General features: G+C 38.9%; 1 protein-coding gene across 2 annotated transcripts in view; it reads left to right on the top strand.

Annotated features, from left to right (window-relative positions):
* The first annotated feature begins 2,033 nt into the window (after nucleotides 1-2,033).
* FRMD3 (FERM domain containing 3) overlaps nucleotides 2,034-20,265 on the top strand; it is a 197,760-nt gene continuing 179,528 nt past the window's right edge. The window contains exon 1 of one of the 2 annotated variants that reach the window (XM_075211045.1): nucleotides 2,034-2,462. In XM_075211045.1, the coding sequence (XP_075067146.1) occupies nucleotides 2,322-2,462 (141 nt within the window). In that variant the 5' untranslated portion in view covers nucleotides 2,034-2,321. The remainder of the gene's footprint in view (nucleotides 2,463-20,265) is intronic. The other variant, XM_075211044.1, reaches the window with a different exon arrangement.

Raw genomic sequence — 20,265 nt, 5'->3', positions numbered from 1 at the left:
TTGAAAATTAAACAGGATAGTGGTATTGATGATTTCAGAGTAAATAAACTGTAGATATAAAGCTGCTATGTAACAAACAAGCAGTCAACTATTCCTATATGTCAGAAAATTTTTCTGTCATATGTTTTCATTAAGAGTTGATATTGATCATTGAAATTTTAATTGATAATTGAAACTGTTGGTTTCGGGGATTTACCTCAAAATCACTATATATTATTGTAGCATGGCATCTATTAGAGTTTTTCTGAGCACTCCCCATAACAGTCTATGGGGAGTGCTAGGTAACGCTATGTATCAAAGTCTGCCCTGTAAAATGTTTCTCTTTTTCTACATGTTAATGTATGTCATCTGAAGCTGGCGTACATTAACATAGCTGAAATCTATCGCAGCTGAAGAGCAGAGCTGGCAGCGCATGTGTGGAGGGGTCATGTGATCCCTCCCTGTCACATGACTCACCTTTTTGCCGTTCAGGATGTTAGTGCGCATGCCCGAAGTTTTCAGTCGGTGCATGCGCACTAACAAAAAAAACCCCCCAGAAGATCATCGCAGCTTTCTTCAATGAGAAAACACTGCAATGAAGAGGTGAGTCACTTCTCAGGGACAGCAGGTTATCGGCACTGCTGTCCCTGAGATTTTTTTTTTTATACATTTTCGTAAACTTTCAATCCTTAGGGGCACATTTATCAATGTTCTCAAAAAGTGAAAAATAGCTTTCAATTCTTATCGCATTGATAAGGATTGAACTATTTCCCAAATTTATGAAGAAAGCAACACAGAAACAGCATTTCCGAAAAACTGCTGTTTCTGTGATGAAAAAATACTTACCACGCCTCTTTGTAATGCGTTGTCTCTGTATCTCCTCCTTGTCTTCTTCGTTCCTCTTCATACTGCAATTGCACATTTGCAGCTCGAAGACCTGGGCATACGCACAAATATCTCTGCTCTCACTCTTCAACTATAGTTGCAGAGAAAGAGCGGTGAGTGACAGGGAGGGATCATGTGATCCCTCCACACATGCGCTGTCCAGCTCTGCTTTTCGCAGCAGAGCTGACAGCACTGAAAGTTTTCAATTATAATAATGTACGTCAGCTTCTGCTGGTGTACATTAGCATAACAAATTACCGGAAAAAACTTTTTTTCAGAACTTGTTAGATTGCGGAAGGGAGCAATCACCATACTATTGAATGGTGACTGCTCCCAAAAACGAAACAGAATGCAAAGCAGCAGATATCCACGATATCTGCTGCGTTGCACCATTCATAAATATGCTACAAGTGGACACTACAAGTGGCATTTAAGCTGTGGTAAGTGTGTGAAAGTTTAATAGCACTACTTGTTAAATATGCCCCTTATCAAGGAGATCAGGATTGAAAAGTTTCAACCAGAAAAAAAGGAAGAATGATAAATAGGTCCCATAGTCTTTTTGAGGACTGTAGATATAAGCAGCGGTTCCTAGATCAAAGTCCTGGTATCAACATTCCTAATTGTCTGATGTTACATATGGGATATTCATCTGTGATATTTGCAGTTTAGCACCTTGGAGAGTTTCTTTGCCATAATAAACAAAACTATGCTGATCTCTTAACCTACTACTGTATATACATATGCTCCTTATTATGCTATGTATTATAAACTACTCTGATAACTACAAAGCAACTCACAGTTAATGATTCTATATAACTAATATAGTGACCACAACTAAATGCTTCAAGGCACACTATCCCACACACCTAACAATATATGATACTGTGCTACTGACAAGAAATGTCAAATAGATGAAACCATAGCTGCCTCAACACAAACGTTTCTTTATTCTGACTCCAAGCAAGTGAAAACAGCATGATAAAGATAAGATAGCTTCTTCTTTGACAGATCCTGACAGTTTTTGCAAGTGGGAAACTGAAAGTATTCTATCCACAGAACGCCACTCGTACTGCTAATTGTATTTATGACATAGACATAAGTGAGGTATTCCTCTAACACACACCCTCATCCAGTTGGGGAGGTGACAACACACACTCGCAGAGCTTACTGCAAACCCAGCCTCGCTCTCACAGCAGTACCAGCAGCAGCAGCAGCACTCCCACAATCCCGGGAGATAAAGGGGATCAGACTGAGCGTGAAAGAATTGCTTCCCGCAGCCACAGCCTGTCCACCAGAATCCACAGTCACTCCCCATCCATCATTCCTTTCCCAGGCCCCTCCACTTCCACTGTCAGGAGGTAGGGGAAGAGGACGTGCAGGGGAGATGCATCTTGTAGGCTGTTGGTAGGAGCCTTCTCCCCTTCTAGTGAGAGCATTGTTTTCTCAACTCAAGGTGCATGTTTGGTTGTCAGTGCACCCACGACAAGGGGACTATGAAAATGATTCGCTTGAGGACTGCCAGTATGAAATCTTTAAATCTGGAAATGAAATGCACCATCCGACTGCTGGACGACACCGAGGTCTCATGCAATATTCAGGTAGGGAGGTAATATTAAGTCACAGCCTGGGACTGAGTGGGTTAAAGAGAAGATGTATGACAGTGCTGCATTTTACACAACATGACTGCTCACTTTTTGTTGAGTGGGTCCCCACAGCTTGTGTTGTCGGTGTGGTGTGTCCTTTTGGGATGTGAATGTTGCCTCCGGCTGAATAAAAGTTAAGCATTGCGGCTAACTGTTCATGTGTTGTAGAAGTTTATGGGGAATGCAAACATGCTGCAGACGCCGGTATAACACCAGCCTTGTGGGTTGTCAGCGTGGAGAGGACGTGGGACAGTTGTGACTGGTGCCGTGTTGTGTTATAGACACATGCTGGGCTGTAGGGGTTAATGCATGTACACAGCATCTTCAGTGTGTGCAGATTGTGGTACCTCGCCCTATGTCAATCCTGTCTCTAAACGCTATACTGAGCTGTTGTACAATTATTCCTCTCACTGCCTCCCACTTATACTGGATTGGATGCTGGAGACCCTGGGCAGAGGAATTTATTCCATTTCTGTTCAGATTATTGTCCTGCATAGATAATAATTCAATAAAGCCCAGATATATTTACATCCGTATTCCCAACACGTGAATGTTCACCCAGGCGCCACCCTCTGTCTACACTCAATAGGATCTGTCTTGTTTATAGACAGCAGGAAAAAAGATAATGTTGCTTAGTGACAATAGATGGAATCCTTCACTTTTTAGAAGATCATATATTTGTTAAATAGTTTTTGATATTTGTATTAGAAAATCAGATTGTAATATACATTTTACAAAAGGCAGTGGCATCCGAAGTGTCTATATAGCTGTTTATTTTTAAGGATCAATATGGCTGGCATTTTGATAGGCTTGTGAAATACAGTATATACTTAACCCCATTATAGTGAGGTCAGCATTGAGGGAAATGATTGAAATGCTGTAGATTTTAGTGAGAGATTAGGTGTAAACAGTTTATAGAATTTGTCATCAGGACTTGGCTGCTGGGAGATTTTGATTAAATAGTAAAATATCAATCTTACTATAAATGTGACTGTTTATGTGTGATATTATTGTATTTGGAGCTATCACTGCAGTATAGACGTTAGTTGCCTTTTTCTTGGGTACATTAAAAATCAGAGTATATAGAATGCACAACATTCCCTGCTGTTGGTGTTAGGTGTGTTCATGCTTCAAGCACTGGTATTAGGGGAAGCCTGTGCTTTAGTTTCTTGACCCGATTTTTTTGCATTTGGTGGTAATAGTTTTATATGTATACCAGATTTATCAGGTTAAGGTTTGGTGATTTTTTTTTTAGTATTACAATCAGTTAGATGAACACACCGATAAACACTTTATTTTGTTATTAAAACTATATTATTTCCATTTTTATTTATTTTTCACTAGAACTTCTGACAGCTAGTGCCACATCCTGAAAAGCGTAAATGGTTGGCACAGTTCTCCAAACAAAGCCTTTTATTTATGACACTGAACAATAGTATGCAGGTTATAGCAGACTTCTTTTCTATTTCTTGACTCTGGTTTATAGATTTCCTATACTGTGAAGCAGTAGCATTCAATGCTTTTTTTAACTTTGACCCTAAGAGACAGTGGTCAAAATGGGCTGCAATGCTGACAATCAGGGGGCCCCAAAATATGGATTCTGACATCCCATTTGTGTTGCTTACCTCTGGTTTGAGGACAGCTTGAAGCCCTCGGAATGGGAACTACAGGAGTATGTGTGCGGTGAGCTATTTCCAGGTTACAATAACATTCTGTGTGACTATGTCTATGTGTGATATAATTGTATTCAGTATAGAAGTTAGTTGCCTTTTTCCTAAGATCATGAAGTGTAAATTTATGAGTCAGGTATATTTCTGAGATGCGTATAAGCCAGGGCTTACTGAATGATGGATGCCTCCATTAGTGTTCTGTAAATGATGTATGTACTATTTCACTTACTAGAGATAAAGCATAAATATACTAAATAAAGTGTTTACGCTTATTTTACAAAAAAGAGATCTTTAGTATTTAGGTTTCTAGGGCCCATTGAGTGTTGACAAATTTTCATGATGATCAGTGAGCAGACGGATAAAACCACTCAGATAGTGTCATTAAACACGGGTTTGTGTTCTGATCAGAAAGTAGTGTGTGAAGATTTGTCAAAGAATTATGTCATTTCATGATTTGCCTTCCCCACATAAATGATCAAACAATTATTTATCCGATTGTCAACCTTCAATGTATTTATTGCATTAGCCTGTGCTTGCCCTGCTGCTCTTTCTTTACTAAATACATTCTTTATCTTTCATGCTTCTTTCTAAGCTTTTTAGTTATAAATTTATTTGGTTAAGGAGTTATTAATTTATTTTGCCCTTGGATATGAGACTCCTCAGCCATGCTCACTGCACTGCATATATTTGTATTACATGTTAACCCGTGCATGATACTCATGCATTCTAGTCAAATCAAGCTACTTAAGGTCTTAAAAAGGTTCTTGACATGCATTTGGGCCTAGCCCAGGCCTTCTGAGGGGAAGAGCGTTACTTCCCGACGCAAGCGTCCTTTTTAATGTGTGTTCATGAGGTAAAATTACCTCACGAAAATGAGTTTGACCCCTCAACTCGTAAATTTAGCCTTTACTACCCCTCCCACGGGGGGAATGGGGGATGATGGAAGTTAACTGACTTCACTATTCAAATTTTTTTGTCAAATAATGTCAGTATACCAAATTTCAGGTCAATTGGATGAGCCCTTTCTGAGAAAATAGTTTTTTACACACACACACACACACACACACCGCTACACATGTTGTTTCATGAGGTAAAATTACCTCACGAAAATGAGTTTGAGCCCTCAACTCGTAAATTTAGCCTTTACTACCCCTCCCACGGGGGGAAGGGGGGATGATGGAAGTTAACTGACTTCACTATTCTAATTTTTTTGTCAAATAATGTCGGTATACCAAATTTCAGGTCAATTGGATGAGTCCTTTCTGAGAAAATAGTTTTTTCCACACACACACTAACACACGCCGCTACACATGTGTGTTCATGAGGTAAAATTACCTCACGAAAATGAGTTTGAGCCCTCAACTCGTAAATTTAGCCTTTACTACCCCTGCCACGGGGGGAAGGGGGGATGATGGAAGTTAACTGACTTCACTATTCTAACTTTTTTGTCAGATGTCAGTATACCAAATTTCAGGTCAATTGGATGAGCCCTTTCTGAGAAAATAGTTTGTTACACACACACACACACACACACACACACACACACTAACACACGCCGCTAGGCTTTTACTTTTATATATTAGATAATGCTAAGAATTTAGTAGGTCAGTGTATAACTCCGCCCAGTAGGTGGCGCTGCAGCTTGTTTTTTTTTTCCACACACAGACTAACACACGCCGCTAGGCTTTTATATTATAGACAAGTTAACCCGTGCATGATACTCATGCATTCTAGTCAAATCAAGCTACTTAAGGTTTTAAAAAGGTTCTTGTCATGCATTTGGGCCTAGCCCAGGCCTCCTGAGGGGAAGAGCGTTACTTCCCGACGCAAGCGCCCTTTTTAATGTGTGTTCCTGAGGTAAAATTACCTCACAAAAATGAGTTTGACCCCTCAACTCGTAAATTTAGCCTTTACTACCCCTCCCACGGGAGGAAGGGGGGATGATGGAAGTTAACTGACATCACTATTCTAATTTTTTGTCAAATAATGTCAGTATACCAAATTTCAGGTCAATTGGATAAGCCCTTTCTGATAAAATAGTTTTTTACACACACACACACACTAACACACGCTGCTAGGCTTTTACTTTTATATATTAGATAATGCTAAGAATTTAGTAGGTCAGTGTAGTATATAACTCCGCCCAGCAGGTGGCACTGCAGCTTTTTTTTTTTTTTCACACACAGACTAACACACGCCGCTAGGCTTATATATATTAGATAGTCATATGAGTGGGCAGATCACTCATTCTAAATGATCAAAATTCTAATGATCTGATTGGCTACAGGTTGTTCTTTCCTTGACCACTTCAAAACTGGGGATACCTGGACAAGTAGGAGGTGAATTCCATAATCAAAACACACCTTTAAAAGCAATGTATGTTGTTGGAGGAGGTTACACACAGGCCAATAAACTTAAAGAACTCCAAGTTCTGTAGTTATTTAACCTTGTCCAGTGTGTCGAGCCCTAGAGAATGGATCGTTATTGATACCAGCAAAGGTAAGTTACAGAAATTAACTTCTGTGATGCTTTTTTTGACTATAATAATAATAATTAACTAATAATAAACATATATTACCTCTAACAATAATAACTTATATTTAATTCATCTTCCTAACACTAAAATGACAGAACAGCATAAGCCAAGTGAAATTTAGAATGCTTATTGAACCTGTTTCTCCTCCTTTTCTGAAAAAGTAATGCCACTGACAATTAGATAGTGGAGTAGACGAATGAAAAAGTAAAATAAGTGAAAAAACAAGCTTTTCAAAAGCAAATGGCTATTGTGGAAATTTGTTTTTATGGAATTTGAAAAATGAATACTGTTTTGGTTATAATTTAATTTCCAGAGGTAAACAAGTGCACGTCTACTCATTGGTATCATGTAGAACCACAAGGAGATGTAGTCAGGGCTGCCAAGAGAGGATTTTGGGGCCTCGGTACAGAAACTTTTTGCACCCCCCTCCACATGCGAGCAGTAAGTGTAGTGTCGGCGGAGCCAAAGGGGTGTGGACACATAATGTTGGGGCGTGGTCAACATGGGGCGTGGCTGTGCATCTCTATACATGACATATTGGGGGAGAGTCAATTGCTGGTGATGTGAAACGCAGACATCGCACAGCGCACTTTGTCGGCAATTATGGTAGAAATCTTCGCTCACTTTCCGGGGTGCGAGGGAAGAATGGGAGGAGATTTCTGTCGAATCTACACTGTAAAGTGTCTCGCGGACATTGCACAGACACTTCACGGCTAATTGAATTTCCCCGTTATGTATTAAAATTGTGTTGCTCTCACCTACCTGTTATTGCAGTTTTTGCAACCTGGCACTGAACTGTTGCATAGAATGTTGGGACCTGTTACAAAATGTAAATATGGAAAACCGAGCAATAAGTGAGCACCGTACATAACACAAATCACACAGTATATAGTACATCCATTATAATAAAATATTACATTTCTCACACACTCCTCAGCCACATCATGCCACCACTCAGATGTATCACGCCACCCCCTGTCACATCACACCAAGCTACCCTCCAGATACATCATACCACCCACAGTCACATCACGCCATCCACCAGGCACATTATGACCACCCCAGACACATTATATCCCTCCCAAGACATATTATAACTCTCCCAGACACATTATTACACCCCTCCTGCCCCTGTACTTACATACATGCTGCTGACATCAAAGTAGAAAACATCATGCTGAGTGAACAGGGAAACTCTTAGATTTTGAGCTCTTGGCTTGCTCTGCATGTTGCCGGACACCCGTGGAAATAAAAAGTACTTTTTAAAAAAGTACACTGTATATATGCGCTCGTCGATCGAAAGGCGTCACCCTCTCCCTGCCTCTCGGCTGACTGGAAGATAGACATGGTGTTCGGCCGCAGGCAGGCTGCCCCTGCTAGGGGTAATCTAGATACACTCCTGTCTAGAGATAATTACACACCTGCGTCTTCACACAACAATTACATCCTACTCCGTGGCACCATGAAAAGCACTACACACCACCCCTTCAGCCCCACAAAACAAAAGCAAGACACCCATCTGTGGTCGCACAAAAAAAACCATTATCCCCCCTCCCTCCCACACACACATACACCCCCCCCCCCCCATCATGCATGCCTCAGTTACATGGAACTGAGAAGTGCACATATCAAGTTCCTACAGTGCATTTATATAGTTGCCATGGTAACTTGGTGACTGGGAATTGTTCAGTCCTACAATAAACTTTTACCAGGTAGCCACTATTATGTGTAAATTAATATAATCATAAATGGCAGAGCTCAGTCTACAACCTTATTAATTCAATAGTATGGGTGCAGCTCACAAGATTCAAAGAAAGGCCAAAATACAAGCGTGCTGCCTGCATGACATTTATTTGTTGGCTTTGACATTACAATAGTATTATCTTCCTTCTTAAATGTGTACCAAGTTATTTCTTTCTTCCACATACACTGCATATTATTTAAGGTTAAGTATTCCTTTGCAAATCAGATAGCAGCAAATTTAAAGAAAAGAATGAGGACATACAAGTGAAATTGTAGGACTCCTTGATTCGGTCATTCATATAAATAATAAAAAGCAAACAGAGGAATCATAAATATAAAATATATTATATTTACAAATATAAATATATTTTAAATGTTTGCTGTTATAATGCCATATTATGGCAGATGCTAGAATAGTGTTTAGAATGCTTGTAAATGTTATTAATGTGCTGTGTGTTGCATTATTCTCTATTTGAGAAAGCAATTTTACTAAGAGCAGGTTTTAAAACTCACGACAAGCAGAATGTTTACTCTGTTCTAATCTCTATAATTTATGTTTTTGTGCCACATAAAGTTTGCTTTGAGTCACCAGCCATTGTTTTTAAGAACAAATACTTTTACAATTTGGAGAAATGCATTACAGCTGTTATCACGCCCCTGAAATAATGTTATAATGTTAAAAATACAAGTCCACTTGGAACACTAAGGGCGGTGACATTGAGAAAAATGTGTAGACTTTAAAAACAGTGCTGTGTTTCTATAAACCTCTGAGGCAGTTCACAAGTGCAGTGACCTTTTAGTTTGATAGACCATGCATAAATGTCTCACAAGTACCATAATGTCAACAAAATGGTAAATACCTCTTTGCACCATGTGTGTATTGGTTGCTTTGTAAGAATCGTAAAAGCTTGTTCGCCTAGAGATTTCCCAGTGCTGTCAGAGTGCCAGCTTATGTGATAATGATAAGAGTGCTTGATTGGTTGGTGACTCAGTTTTACTATTTGTTTATTATTATTTTTTTTTAAATCTTACTATGAAGAATAATGTTATGTGTATTGTTTTTGCCATATATCAATATTGGTAATATTGTATTGTCAATTAGACGTACTGTTTGTTTTCTTTGCAAAAGAAACCTATACATTTCAAATATATTTACAGAAATGTATAAAGGATAGTACAGTGTGAAAATCTGCATTCATAAGGGTTGCCAATTCTTTAATAAGGGCCACATATGATTACACAGGTTGTGAGGCTGGATGATTGGTAGCAATTGAGATGGTTATCTCATGTTACATCTAATCATCTCATGTAGTTCCAATCAACCAGCCACAGAACCTTTGTAAATCACACTTGTCCCTTATTGTTGTATGCCCATGCACACAGCTCTATTCCTGTGTTCAGCATGCATATGTTGACCTGATGGAATCATCATCATCAGTGCTTTTTTTGTCATAGAACTCGCAGAACTGAGTTCCGGCACATTTTTTCAATGGATTTTCCAAGTTTTAAAAGTAACTTTTGAACATTTGATGTTTGGTCCACGTGGACTTGAATCACCCTGTCGAGCGTAGCAGGTCGGTGGCACACGGGCTGCTTGTGTGTTGAGTCCAATGCATGCGTACTTCGTACGCGCTGGTTGTGATGGCACTGCTAGACTGATGGCACTGCTCAGCTTGTGATTGGTCGTGTGGTCACGCGCTGAGAGCTTACTGTGGGAGGTGACTGTTATGTTTCGTTACACAACTGACGTGTGTTTGTGTGTACAGTGATTGACTACGTGATGTGAGTTCCGGCACCTTTTTTCTTACAAAAAAGCACTGATCATCATCATCAACATTTATTTATATATTGTTAGTTAGACATGTATACCCAGGGCATAGCTAAGTGGAATGATATCAAATACAATTAATGTCAGCATGTGTATAAAGATGCTTATGAACTGCCCTTTGTAGATTATCAGAATTATGAGCTGGTCATCAGGTCTTGAGATATTCTCTAATTAGAAAGAGGAAAAAAAGCATTAAAGGTTACAGCTTTCTGTTGGTAAATACTGGAACTGTTGTGGCAAAACGGAGAAATACAATATACTGATGTCTGCTAATCACTGCCAGATTTCTTGACAAAAATGCTATACTTTTACTAAGAGTAAACTTGAAGAAACATCCCATCAAATATTCACTAATACCCCATTCATACTGCACCAAAATCCCGGGTTTTTGCCGGGGCGAGCTCAAACAACTCGGGATTTATCGAGGGGTAATTCCCGGTTCGGACCCGGGTTGCCTGCACTATGAATGGTGCAACCTGGGTTTTTCAACCCGGGTTGCACAGAAAACAAGCTGATTGGCTGTCTGCCTGTCTCTGGAGGATAATGTCATTGGTGGGAGCTCGTGGAAGATTCGAGAAGGAGTTTAGGAGAAATGGAGAAATTATTCAGCCAATGAAAACTGCTCTGGTTATGACTCCCACAAATTGCCAGGGCACAGACTTGTGCAGTATGAATGGGGTCCGAGGTGCAGTATGAATGGTGTTTCTGAGCTGGGACGCTCCGAGCCCCGGCAAAAACCCGGCTTGAAAAACCCGGGATATTGCCGGGGCGGCAGTATGAAAGTGGTATTGGTATTGACTTGACATTTCTCCCACAGAATTAATTCTGAAACTTTCTGTTAGTTGAGTGTTGTGTAATGAACCTCCCTGGTTTATTTTCAGAAACAGCTGCAGTTAATGACTACAGAAAACATACAGAAAACACCCACACACAGCTCTATCTGCAATGATTAGCAACAATTACATCGTTATCTTACATCATCATTCATTACGAAATGTTGTTGTTGATATTGGTGTTGATTTTTATGATTAATGCCTTATTAATCACAAGTTTCTACCTAAGCAAAATTGCAGATTTTGTGTCCTCATGTGTCCTCACTTCATCTATGAGATTATTTGTTGTTAGCAGAGTATAGTATTGTTCAAAAACGCTATTCTATTAAGTTATTTAAAAATAGATTTTGTGTGTGTTTCATTTGCTTCCATCGCGTGTGGCTAATTATATGTTTCTAGAGATTTAAAGCCTTCATAAACTGCTCAGGAGTAACACTTTTATTATCCAAGTCTAACTAAACTAATTATGTACTGTTTTTGTAAGGAAGAGATAGGGTTTTCATTTGGTGTATTATGGATTAAATATATTTTATGCTCATTAGATAATAAAAAAATAAAAAAATATATTTTCTTTAATTGTTCCCATAGCTACTTTAATGCTATTACTGCAATCCCAAATATATTGTCTAATATGTAGGGGTGAGCGGGTTCGGATTTTTGAAATCCTAACACCCCCGAACAGTGCCTATCTGAGCCCGGATCCGAGCACTGTTCGGGGATTCCCGCCCGACGCAAAACTCAGAACGAGGCAAAACGTCATCATGCCGCCGTCGGATCTCGCGAGATCTGGATTCATATTATTCCCCGCTTCCCGCCGCCATCTTTACTCGGGCATTGGAGAGGGAAGAGGGAGGGTGTGTGGTGGTGTCCTCTGTCCTGCTCAGTCCAGTGGTGCTGTCCGGTGCTCTGTCCTGCTCAGTCCAGTGGTGCTGTCCTGTGCTCTGTCCTGCACAGGACAAACCAAAAATCTGGATTTTAGCAGTTTTTATGCTTTTTTTAAAAAAAAAATCAGAACCCAAAACCTTGAGGGGGGTGTTTTGGCAAAACCCGTTAGAACCCAAAACCTGAAGGTAATCAGAACCCAAAACCCAAAACGCGAAAAGTGGTCAGTGCACATTCCTACTAATAAGGGGTTATCAGACATATATAGTTTTTTGCAAGTATAGTAATATATACAAATATATATAAATTGATTGTAAGCTTGTGAACAGGGCCCTCTTACCTCTCTGTTTGTCTGTATTACCCAGTATTGTTTTATTACTGTGTTTCTTACCAATGGTGAAGCGCTACGGAATATGATGGCACTATATAAATAAATGTTGATGATGATGAATTCATACGGTGGACACATTTCATAGTTATAATACCTGCTTCAGGTTAAATAATTTATTGCTCTGCAAAAACCACAACTAACATTATAGTTAAATGTAATTGTAATAGATTATTAATAAAATCATTTATTATTTTTTAGGTGATTGAAAAAAAATGTTTCACTGTGAGTGTTATATCTAATGAGATATAATCATTTTTCATTTAGGAAATGAAAAGTATTAATGTATTTTTAGATTTGCTTCTTAATAGAAATCATTATCAGTTTTTAGCACGTGCATACAGGCATCTGTAATCTTCCACATGTCCTCACAAGTCTTCCTGAATAATAGCAGACACTATTACAAAATTATCTGGATTTTATACTTCCTTCATCACTAAGCTCAACATAGAGCCAAAAACCTTGCCCATAGGCATCACCAACAGGGACTCAATCAACTTACTTGACCATCAAATTCTGTGAATCAACAACTTAAAATTTTGGAGTTTGTTATCAGGCAAACTACCTGTTCAGAATTTATTCCAATACCTAAAAACAACAAAAACTAAAATAAAGAGTACTTTGTGTTTTCAAGCAAAAGGGGGACTTCAAAATCCTCTGAAACCTGATGAAACAACCCAACAAAAAGGAATACTGATCACAACCAGGGATGTGCACCGGCCACTTTTGGTGTCTCGTGTTTTGTGTTTTGGATTCGGATTTGCCTGAGGTTTTGGGTTCGGATTTGTTTCGCAAAACACCTGACGAAAGGTTTTGGTTCGGATTTAAGGTTTTGGATTCGCATTTATTTTGAAAAAAACATAAAAAGTGTTAAAATCAAGTTTTTTGGTTTATTTTCACTCCTACGCTATTATTAACCTCAATAACATTCAATAACAATCATTTCCACTAATTCCCAGTCTATTCTGCAGAATCAGTGAACTTTGTAATATTGCAGTACCAATGGACTTATACTGCAGGATTGTTTTTGGATATTTTTTTTTAATTTCTTTTTTTTATAATTATTTATTTATTTATTTATTTGTTTAAAATTTTTCGTGCTGTGCTGTGCTGTGCTGTGCCCTTCTAAGGGCATTGTTATTTCCCCAGCACAGCACAGCACAGCACGAGATATAGCAGGACAGAGGACCACCTAACACAACCTCCCTCTACCCTGATCAATGCCCGAGTGAAGATGGCGGCGGCTAGCGGGGAATTTATAGGATCCGAGTATCGCAAGATCCGACAGCGGGATTATGACTCAGAGCCTCGGTTTCAGTTTTGCAATTGGCGGGAATACCCGGATCTGTCTCGGATCCGGCTCGGATCGGCAACGTTCGGGTGGGCTCGGATTTCAGATATCCGAGCCTGCTCATCTCTAATCACAACCAGCTGGACTGACAAGAAGAAAGTCATCCAAATAGGGAAGGATATCATTAGAACCAGCTAACTTTACCATGTCTGAAAAAAAACAAACATATTGTCAACATGTTTCAGTCTCCTTTGAGACAAAGCCAAGTGGAGAAAATGCTCCACTTGGCTTAGTCTCAAAGGAGACTGATCCTACTCCACTTAGTTTGGTGCAAATGCTGCACCAAACAATGGTGCAGCATTTGCACCTCTTCTTAGTGTGCATATTAGATAAGCCCTCCTTCTGACAGACCTAATGGGATCACCCTGGGTATTCCAACCATTCAGCTACCCCACATAATGAAATGGGATCTATATATAGGCATCTAAAGCATTTTAACCATCATTCTGACTTGTTCCATTACTCTCTCTTATTCAGGATCGTTTACTGCTAATGCACAGGAGCAGCAAAATTAGTCTGAGCAAAAGATTTAGCGGTATATCGTACTTTAGACTGGCAAAGCAAAATTCATGCATTAAGTTTAAACCAATATGTAATAATCAAGTAATATTATCTCAACAGGTAATAGGACTGCAGACATTCTGAGATAACCAATGTCATTTCCCTTCTCAAACTGAAAGTAAGCTGTCTCCAGGCAGATTAAGACAGATCCACTTTCATCTAGTCTCACCGTTATTAGGTAACATTGTTTTAAAAGCTGTCAACTGTAAAGCACTTCATTGGATGCCGGAGTTATGCCTGTTCTTTCTTTATTTGTGAGTTGGATCAGGATCTCCCTAAGGATCATTTATGAAGCTGCAAAAAGATAGACACGTAGTGCATTCCTGTGCAACCTCTTTGTGAGTCAATTAGAAATCCAGGCCAAGATAGAAATAAGCATGCAGGAAAAGTATAAGTAACGTCACTGAATATCCCACCTACTGTCACTTTTGGACACCCACTTAATTACAACTTTGTTTTCTTGTTGCAGCATCGTACTTGTCTTAAAGTCTGGAGAGTGAAAGAACTTTGGGACATACACATGTGCATTTTATACATTGATATCTGAGTACATAAAATACGCTGTGTGCCTGGTTGGTGCACTGTGATGTGTAAAAATCAGGTAGTTTGAAGGGGGTGGTAACACAATTGCAGTGGGAATGTCCAGCTCCTACCATTGGAAGGAAAATAAATTTGTACCCCCACAGGCTCTTACATTCTGATATGCTAAACTATGTACTTGTGTAAGCAAAGTGGCTAAGTGGTTAGCACTTCTGCCTTACAGCACTGGGGTCATGAGTTCGATTCCCGACCATGGCCTTATCTGTGAGGAGTTTGTATGTTCTCCCCGTGTTTGCGTGGGTTTCTTCTGGGTGCTCCGGTTTCCTCCCATACTCCAAAAACATACTAGTAGGTTAATTGGCTGCTAACAAATTGATCCTAGTCTGTGTGTGTGTGTGTGTGTGTTATGGAATTTAGATTGTAAGCCCCAATGGGGCAGGGACTGATGTGAGTGAGTTCTCTGTACTGTGCTGCGGAATCAGTGACGCTATGTAAATAAATGGTGATGATGATCTGTCCAACTGTACCACATCTTTGGACAATAGTTCCATTTTGGAGTGGTAAAGGTAATTCCCATCATACTGCAGTAACTACTATTACCTGCAATGACACACCAATCATCTTTTCTGGAGAATGCAGCAGTACATTGCTCATACATCCACCTTTTTTCTTTTTTAGGCCTGATTTTTTTGTTTTTAACAGTCATCATATCAGAATATAAAAATAGTTAATCTTTAAAAATCATGGCAAAAACGTCATGATGACTTCTGGTTAGCAACTTGATTAAAGTGAATTTTATAATCTTTAAAGCTCCATTGGCCCGCTGAAATCATGGTTTCTAAACTAGTCATCAAGTTCCACTAACCATGATTAAGCAAAGATTGGAAAATTCTCATGTGTCGGTAAGTATAAAGTCAATGGGTCTGATTCATCAAGGCACGCATACTGAGTGCAAACTGTGTTTGTTTTAAAACACATGTAAAACGGCTCTGCGTACTCCCAAATTCAACAAGGAATGGATCTGAAGATTCGGGTGCTGATAAATTCAGATGAAGGTCTGCTGTGCTCTACTACACAAGGCACTGCAAGATGCATCCAATACCTATGTGGAATATAAACTTGAAAAAACGCACACAAAAAAAAAATGCAGTTAATGTCACTAGTTACTAATATAAGCATTAATAACAAAACAGTTTTTAAAAAAAATGTTTTTATATATATATATATATATATATATATATATATATAAAAACACAAATAGAGATATAACTGGCGCTGATCACCACAGCGTAACCACTTCAAATAAATGAGGTGGAAAGATTATATATATAAAAGATATACATACAATATATATGAAAATTCAGTCCCAAATCCACAATGCATAAAAAACACTTGACTCTTGTAAGAGTGGCAGCCTCGATAGCCTGAAACCAGATGGTTAATCCGGACGGGATGGATTGCTGTAACAGAAGAACAAGCAGGGCGCCTCTGAGTGTATTATCAATTGTATAGTGTGGAATAGAGCAATAACTTGTGTACCATGAAGTTGTAGATGATAAACTTTACAGAAGATAATGGAGTAATCTGTGCTTTGCCTTTAGTCCTCCAGATCTCCACCGATCCATACAAAATACAGGAAAAAAGCAAACATAGTGTAATACTGCAAAAATCACAGCAATATCACCAGGTTCCCCACAATACTATGTGGTATATGGGATAACTATCCCAAAATAGTAATAGGACACCATCACGAGGGCACACAATAAATATTAAAATCTGCGTACCAGATAAAGTGATATATTCCACTTCTAAAGGGTATTAGAACATGTGTAACACCAATGTCTTCACGATCACAACCTCATCCATATGGCGAAAATGCATAAGATTGAAAAAAGGAAGGATATTTTGGTATACATAAAAAATGTTTAATAAAATGTAATAAAAGCACTCACATGAGGTATTGGGTAATACACTGGATACAGCTCAACGCGTTTCGTCTTGTAACAATCAAGACTTCATCAGGAGCATAACATGTACCTGGCTCCTCATTATCATCATATATATATATATATATATATATATATATATATATATATATATATACTTCCATGAAATACATTTATTAGGATGATCTTAATTCTACTGTACATAAAATATATTTTTACAGTTTCTCCTGATTGCAGTCACATGTTATAGCATGTCATCACTCAGAACCTAGACTAGCTCTGTTGCTGGAGCAAGAGATATGGCAGAAAAACAAGTAACTTTGAGATGGCCAAAACTTGAATCGGACGCTGCTGCAGGTACTTGAGTTTGGCATGCCCCTACTGTACATTGACAAAGGACAAACGCCCCTTCCCCACTGTCCCCTCCCAGAAATCGTAGGCAGTAATAAGTGTCCTTTGCGTATGAAGAGTAATTGAGCGTTGCTGCATTTAGTTGCGTATGGTTCTGTGCATGTGCTACGCACATAAACGGCAGATACGTTCCTTGATGAATAAGGCCCAATATTTTTAACTCTAGTTTATGGAACATGTTACAGACTTTCCATAACTGCTAACATCTAAACTGTTACCTATTGATTTGCAAATCCCACGTACATCAACAGAAACGCTATGTATACAGAGGTTATTTAGTATTGTACTTTATAATAGTTGCATGGGGTTGTTTCTAAACCGTTAGATCTTAGTTCACTATCAAAGTAAGATTTATGTGAAACAGTTGGACATACACATGATTATGGTATTTGTATTATTTAAAAGTATACTATTATCAAGATTTTAAATAATGAATATTTGAATATAGCTTTAAAGGCACTATAGTTGTTATGTGTTTTGATGTGGATACAATATAAACGGTTACATTTTTACTGTATGATTGTTGGTGTATTCGGTGAAGCTGCTGTTCTTATTTCTCACTTTTCTATATTAATCTAAATAATAATCTAATAATCTAAATAGTTTGCTTCTTTCTTTCCAGTATGCAGCAGATAGCTGTCTTATTACTAATTAACTGATAGTGTTGTCACAGTAGTGGGAGGCAGGTTACATGAGTAAAGCTAGGTACACCCTGTAGAAAATTTCTCTCGATGCGATTGATATCTTTAACGATTTTACCAGGGACTTAGAGTCCCCATAAGCATGCTGATTCATGCATACACACTTACACGATTTACCTCCAGCTCTGAGCTCTTCATCTGTCATAACCATTGGCTTTAAACTCTATGGAGATCTGCCAACACTGCTGGTCAGTGGTCATGAGTGCTTACACACTGCAGAATTTGCCCGACATTGTTCCATTGTTTTATAGAGGTTTTTAGTCCGGTCAGAAAATCAAATGAAACGATGCAATGTGCTTTAGTACAATAAAATATGATCATGGGAGCGTACACACTAATTTAATATCAGACCTAACAATCGTTTATTGTGTGATTGGCACAATAATCGGGTGACAATCCTGTAGTGTGTACCCAGCTTAAGAGGAGGACAGTGACTGCTGTTTATTGGCTCCTGAAATTACACAGTGGAATTATACACAATTCTCCCAAATGAGTAAAACAAAGATAAATCCATTCATGTTAGATTTTATTTTTGTAACATTAGAAATATAGATAGGGACTGTTAAATGCAGTGATATAAAGACCAGGATGGAGAACTAGAATATTATTAATGATGTCTTTTGTGAGTGCAGAGAATCAATCTATTTTTGTGAACTTTGTTGTGCCACATTGCTTCTGCTGTTGTATGGAGCAAAATTAGTTTCACGTCCCAAAGTGCAATTGAATTGTCTTTTTTATGTCTAGTTTACTGTACTTCCAAAATTCATGGATTATATTGAATGTATAGTGTGGCAGACAAGGCTGGCTGAAGGATAATGCCCCCTTTCCCAAGCACCCACCTTCTTTCGTCAGGATGCCACCCCCTCAGGAGCTGTGGCCACATGTCCACTTATTACTTTGTCTGGCACAAGCAGGTGGTTAGGGGGGTGGCGCAAGCAGAGAGATGGGATGTTAGGGTCAGTGTTGTTTCCCTTCATCAGCGACTGGGATGCTGCACTGTGACATCACACTGCCAGCGTATCACTGAAACTGAGGCACAGCAGCCAGCAGTATCACAGCACAAGGTAGGAAGGACACGTATTTTAATTTAAATGGTTAAAGACCTCTTGTCTTCCCAGTTGTTGGCTATTGAGAAAGGGTGTGTGTTTATTTAAATCCCAGGGAGGTGGGAGCTCTATGCTGAGCAACTAGGAAAAATAAAAACATTAAATGAGAGACATGATGTCACTCATTCAGTGTTTTAGGCATCCCAGAACGCCTCTGGACACGCTGGGTCTGATTCATCAAGGCACGTATCTGATGATTTGGAGCAGATTGTCCGCAAAATAATTGTGCACATGTCCAGAACCGGGATACACGTTCATGAACGCAGCCCTGTCCGCTCCGCCTGTGAACGCAACAGACACTTACTGCAGCCTACGATTTCAGGGAGGGAACTGGCCGGGAAGGGGCGTTTTGCTGTAGTCAGTGTACAGTAGGGGAGTGTCAAACTCAAGCGCACGCAGTCGTGTCCGAATCCAGCTCTGAGCATCTCAAAGTCACTTGTTTTTCTGCCGTATCGCTTGCTCCAGCTAAAGGGGCTAGTTTAATTCCTGATCAGTAGTGATGGCAGCCTCGTATGCATGCTATAACATGTGTTATCAATCACGAGCGACTGTAGAAATATATTTTATGTTCAGCAGACATTAACAACATGGGGAAAAAAAACCACTTTTTTAACTATTTTATCATTAATGCTTTTATTATTAACAGGTAACATTAAATCAATATATTTTTATTTTCCTGTGCATTCTTTTGTGAATTTATAATGGACATTGGTATTGGATGTATCCTGCAGCGTCTTGTGTAGTAAAGCACAGCAGACCTACACCCGAATTCAAAGTCTAAGTACGTGCGTATAATACTGAATGTAGGGTGCGCTCAGAATATGTGCCTTGATGAATCAGGCCCAATATGTGTAAGTTTGCTGTAAGAAAGGTGAGAGGCCATAAGTACATGTGGTACTGGAAATAACACTCTGCACTTTATTCACTGACTCATTGTTTACAAAGGCAGTTGCATAAACACTTGTTTGAGTTTATGGAAAATAAAAGTTATGTTATTTCTTAAGTGCCCTGGTTTTATCCTTGTTTGTGTATTTCATGTTTGTGCAGTTTACTAATTAAACCAGCTTAAGCACCAGCTAAATTGTAAAGTTAGACATTGATTGCCAGAAATTACAAGTGCCAAGATTTTTATTTTCTTGTCATTTCATTCAATCATCTAATCTATCCATTGCATTCATTTCTTCAAGTCACTCACACACAAAGAACTCCCATTACTCTCAGGCTAAAATGTGCACTTTAATTAACATACTTTCTAGATGTGT

The sequence above is a fragment of the Mixophyes fleayi genome, chromosome 1 (assembly GCF_038048845.1).
Source record: "Mixophyes fleayi isolate aMixFle1 chromosome 1, aMixFle1.hap1, whole genome shotgun sequence".
NCBI lineage: Eukaryota > Metazoa > Chordata > Amphibia > Anura > Limnodynastidae > Mixophyes > Mixophyes fleayi.
This window is presented reverse-complemented; position numbering and strand designations above follow the sequence as displayed.